This window comes from Eurypyga helias, unplaced genomic scaffold (assembly GCF_000690775.1).
Source record: "Eurypyga helias isolate BGI_N326 unplaced genomic scaffold, ASM69077v1 scaffold75, whole genome shotgun sequence".
Lineage (NCBI taxonomy): Eukaryota > Metazoa > Chordata > Aves > Eurypygiformes > Eurypygidae > Eurypyga > Eurypyga helias.
Genome location: NW_010253173.1, coordinates 69,065 through 74,721, shown reverse-complemented (window position 1 = coordinate 74,721; position 5,657 = coordinate 69,065). Strand labels below are relative to the sequence as shown.

General features: G+C 36.5%; 1 protein-coding gene across 1 annotated transcript in view; it reads left to right on the top strand.

Annotated features, from left to right (window-relative positions):
- Positions 1-1,489, top strand: part of LOC104510343 (mitogen-activated protein kinase kinase kinase MLK4) — a 21,953-nt gene extending 20,464 nt beyond the window's left edge. The window contains exon 9 of the mRNA XM_010152558.1: positions 1,005-1,489. Coding sequence (XP_010150860.1) covers positions 1,005-1,429 — 425 coding nt within the window. The 3' untranslated portion in view covers positions 1,430-1,489. The remainder of the gene's footprint in view (positions 1-1,004) is intronic.
- The last annotated feature ends 4,168 nt before the right edge of the window (positions 1,490-5,657 follow it).

The window sequence follows — 5,657 nt, the reverse complement described above, 5'->3', positions numbered from 1 at the left end:
AGGGAAACTAACTATTCACTAATGAGTTGCAAATATTTTTGTTAGGCTGTTACGTGTTAGCTGAGCCACGGTAACTGTATGTGAGTAAGCCCTCTGTGTCTGAACCCTGAATACGATCTGCACTTGGAATGGTGTCCTGTTAGGAGTGTGGCTATGGAGATTTAAGGGGAAGATATAGTGCATTTTAGGACGATATCTATATTCCTCATGTACTGCAAAAATGGGTTTCCCTGGTCTTTTCATGTCGGTGAGCATCTGCTTTTTGTGAAATCTACAGTATTAACATCATGGCTGAAGTAAACTGTCAGGTTGCATATGTTATGTAGCTGTAGACTTCCTGAAACTGAGAGTATACTTGTCTAATACAGTTTCATAGCCCGTGTAGGTGGGTGACTGAGCATCATTTTAGTACTGCACATTTGTTAAACCTTACCAGACTGGTTTTTCTTTGTTGATTTGCTTGCCTGACCTAGAAGTTACGTTCCACAAATCAAGTTGTTGATAAAAATTTAAGATTAAAACAAGTCTTTAAATCTGATTTCCATGTAAGTTCATGATAAATGAGTTTTTAAAAAGAAGAGGTCTACATTTTGGTACTGATGTTCTGTGATGGCTTAAACGTAATATTCTTCATGATACTCTATGCCTGTGTAATTATTACTCATAATAACTGGACAAATATGTGAGGCTTTATTCCAGTATTAATATTCATCCAGTTACTGGGTGGTTAATGCTTTCTCTATATATCTCTTTTGTAGCAATAAAAAAATTAAATTGTTATGGCCTCTAGCCATAGAGAGTATGGATGCAAGAACATTATCTGAGCGTGGCTGGTCTGCTCTCAGGAGATTCCCCACAAATGTTTGAGCCTCTTAATTTTTCTGGTAGGGGGGAAAAAGCCACTAGTGTTTATGGCAAACCAGCTTTACAAATGGCAAAAACCCCAAAAAGTCACATGGCTTAACTTGTCTTTTTTTTAATGTTTGGCCTTTCCTTTCCCCTAGCGAATGGATTTGCTTCAACCAATGATGTCTCCACATTACCAGTTCTGTCAGTTACTGGAACTCTGCACTCTCCATCTGTTCAACAGAGAAGCATTCATGGTGGTGTTTCAACCGAAAAGCAAAGTGCTGTCAATATTATGTCAAGGCCTCGACCATCTTCTCTAAGAAGTAAAATCGATGCATGGCAGATTATTCCACGTATTATTAAACCAAACTCTAAAGACTCTGAATATATAGAGGGCAATGTAGATCCAGATGTTAACTTCTTGCCAGATACTGAGGAAAGAACTAACTGCCACATGCCCTCATTACTTGATATTGATGTGGAAGGTCAAAACAGAGACTGTACTGTGCCTTTATGTAGGATGAAGAGCAAAAGTTGTCGGCCATCTATATATGAACTGGAGAGAGAGTTTCTGTCATGAGTGCCTTTCATTTTAAAAATGTTTGCTTTTTAAAGGGGAACAAATACAAAATTCTTGTCCATCTAATGCTTTGTGCTGCTGTTTTCTGATGTACTGTGACAAATAGTACCAAAATCATTAAAATGGGCAGCTAATTAAGAAAGTGTACTAGGTGCCTTTTTCAAATGCTCCTTGAAATCCCAGCTAGTAACTCTAAAAGCACAATGCTGCAAAATAGTAATCCAGGTGAACTTCATAGGTGTATTTTGAATGACTAAAATAACTTGCCCACCTCCTTCTGCAGTGTCACAGAAGTTTTCTTTAGGTTTGAGGGGTTTTCCTAGGAATTTAACTTTTGCGCGTTGAAAAAAACCAAATGATACACATTAAGATTGTGTTCCATCAAGAAGTTTCGCTTAAGAAGTGGCTGTCTGCAGCGTGCCCCTGTGGCTTGTAGAATTAGGGAGCGGGGCAGAGGATTTGAGGTGCTGATACAGGAGGCTCTCTTCACTCCTCATTAAGTAGCTGGTTACTTTTTTGGCGTTTGATACTGAAATTGGCTAAGGACCAGCAGCTAAATTTACAGCCTTTGCCCTTGGTTTTTGTGAGAACTTTCAACAGTGTGCATTAGTTTCTCCAGAAAGTTACACTGCTTATATAAACACTTAGGTTTCAGCCACTGTATCGATTTGAGAGGGTAAACTTTAGTACTGTGATTGGATTAAAGGTATTTGACATAATTTATAATGTGAAGCAACATTCCTTGTAGGTAAGGATACACTGGAACGTAAATATTTGTACTCTTAACCTTTTGAAGACTACAGTGTTTGCACTGAAAACAATATTCTTGGTTTGGGATTTTTCATTTGTGGTGAAGGGGTTTTCCCCCCTTCTTGTTTTTTTTTAAACTCTGCTGCACCTTGTATTGAGGAAAGATGGTGAGTTTCAAGGATAATTGGGTTTGGTTTTAAGTGAGCCAATGGTGCATTTCACTGCACTCAAATGTTAAAACTGCGATAAATTAATATTAAATCTTTTGGTATAGTCTCTGCAGCTTTTCTTCCTAAAGTTACTACTGAGTGCCCAGTTATTCATGTTTAGGAATTAAAGGAAAGAAACACATATGCTGGACTGGTTTGCAGTGATAGAAACATTTCTGAAAAACTCTCAAGTAGTTAATTGTGGGGGAAGGAACATTTAACCTTGATAACACATAGTTTAATTTTTTTACACTATCACTAAGTGATTAAATAAAACCAAATGTACCGTATACTTTCCCTGATAAAATAATTTCTAGAATTAAAGGAACATCCCTCATTCCAGTATTTGAAGTCTTAATTTTGCATCATTTGACATTTAAATAGTCTTCATAAATTAGACAATGTTAGATTAAAACTACTGTGTTCCCATCAGCACGCTGTTTTGTTGAGACCTTTGTTTTTAAAGTTTTCTTCTCATTTGCTCTGGGGTCTTGGACTTCCGTTGTTAAATAGAATACACAATTGCTTAAAACTTCAAAACCAAGGGATTAAAGAATTTTGTGTCCTAAGACTGGTATGCAGTAGAGTGGCTACCTTGGGGATGACAGATAATTACACACAACAAAATCATGAAGTCTTAATCACACAGAGCAGAACACGGAAAATGCAACTTCCCAGCTCTCAAAGTGGAAGTAGAAAAGGGTTTCCTTAAAGTATTAGTCTACCAAAACTAAAGACATGACCACTAGTTGTCTGTAAAACTAAATGCCTGCATAGCAGGTTGTTATTACATTTTGTTCAAACCTGTTTCTATTTCAGTATTTAGTTCTTTGTTGTTGTGATTCAAGTTGCATACTGTTCCTTGTCTTTTCTTTAAACTTCAATTTCATCAGAAAACTTTTAATAGATAAAGTCTATTCCATTTTTAATACAAAATGTTTTCATAAAGTCAATTATGTAAAGCAAATGGATCAAATTTTAATTTTAGATGGATAGATTTATCTTCAAGGCTTAATTAGAATTTTGGAGCATTATGTATATTTTAACTCTTTTGATCAATTATTCCTGTGTAATGCTGAAAGAAAAAGAGTTGATTGTATTACAAGTTGCTGAAGAAAGTATCACTGGCTTTCTACAGGAAAATCTCAGGTGCTGAACTATTTTGACTTGTAAACTGTTAAATTCTGTTCTGTACTTTTAAGGTTTATATAATTTTAAATGTAAAATTTGTACCCTATGTTTTATAATCAATAGTATCAGCATTAAACGCCCTCTGTGAACTGTATTGTTTTCACTTATCAGTGGCTTATCTCTTGTAATGAAACAAAAATTTCTGTTTGTGTTCGGTGGATAATTTCCCATAAGAGTGGGACGTGGTATGACCAGCCCAGTGCGTTGTAACTAATTTAGGAGTCTGTATTCCACCCCTTCTTCTGAGACAGTTTAGGTAAGCCATCTCAAATATTTCTCTTACATGATGCAGGTTTTTTTAAGATATAGTCTATAGTGGTTTATAATTGTTTTTATTGTTTAAAATTATAGGCCAGTCTTCACTGAAATTAAAAACAAAAACAAAAAAAAAAAATTGTTGCAGTTATGGTTTCACAGTCTGTATTTCACTTGTCACCAGAGAAACTTTGTATAAAGGTATGGTAATATGGTACGCACCGTCTTGGTTAAAAGTATATTTATTTCAACGTAGGTTAATAGCCTGACCAAACAATAAATTATGTTGATTGTTTTAGCATAAAACTGAAGGTGCTTACACTACAAAGATTAAGATAAACACTTGACGTGCTGTTTTACACAACCTGACAATTTAAATGTTTTTATTTAAAAAAATAAATGTTTTGTCGCTACTGTATTGCGAAGTGACCTGAATTTTCTTGAAAAATATATTTTAACGCTTTCTAAACATGTACAATGGAGTCCTCTGGTGAATAACCAGGAACTATAGACTATGGCCAGCCTGTTCTTGGAACATTAGAATGTAATTGTGTACTTTAAGATTAATATTCCAGTACAGTAATGTGAACGTTCCTGTAATTTCTTGCAATTGATGTGGGCAGAAACTTATGGTATAAGCTTGTTCTTTCTTTCAAGTGACCATAATACGTCTTTTGATGCTTTTGCAATGTTGGCTGGGTATATTAGAGGAGGTAGACCAGTGGATATAAATAAATTCTGCATCTGATTCAGCATCAAGACTATAGGTAAGGAATAACCTATTTCTGTTGTGGGATTTTGGGGCAGAGGGTTTGGGGTTTTTTTTTGTTGGGTAGGGGAATGGGGTGGGCGGGAGGGCGGTATTTTGGTTTTCTTGTTCGGTTGGGGTTTTTTTAAGGCAAATGAAACCAGGATTTTCCTTATAATATTTCCTTCTTTTTTGAACTTCTGTCTTAATCTTCCTCGATCATGACATGGGTGCATTGGCACGTCTTTCAGTAAGGAGAAGAGGAAGTCTCCACTTGCACAGTGTCAACAGCCAAGGTACAGCAAATTCTCCAGTAGTGCAGTGAAATTCAAAGCTGTAAGCCCAGTCTCATAAAGACATGCCTGCATAGAGCTTTCAGTAGTGAGACTGGCTAGATCACAAATATTTACATGGCCTCAGTATCAAGTCTGGATTATGAGCCAAGCTGCACAAGTAGTTTATTTTACACACAGTGTTATAATTGTAATATTAAGATCTGCATGCAAGCGTGTGGTAATGGAAAAGATTGCGTTCTCACTAGCCACCTCCCTTTTTAATATAGCGAGTCAGATCACTACAGTGCATTCATTATGAGGAGCTAATGAGACACTTATCTAGTACATTTTTTTATGCAGTTGGGGGTGCTTAAGATTTGCAGTGTTAGGGATTCTAAACTCGGACCACAGTCCTTCCAAATGTGTAATGGATCTCTCCCTTTCCATAAGTGAAAATGAGCAAACCAAATAGGAGTTAGTCAACTCAATACTGTTAGAAACGTCCAGTATCCTGGATGATCTAGTTAGTTTGGTAAAACAGCTTTTTTTAACCAAAAGAAATGCTTTTTGTCTAATAGGCTGGAGAACAGATCCACAGAGCTATGCGAGTAGGATGGATTTACTTTTCTATTTCACAGGATCACAGGGATTTTTTAGGTTAGAGATCTAAATATTAGAGACCTCTGGGGATGAAACACTCCAACCCCTATCCTAGAGCAGGCTGCCCAAGCTCGTATCCAGTAGAGTTTTGAGTATCTCTACAGATTGAGACTCCACAGCTTCCCTGGGCAATATGTTCG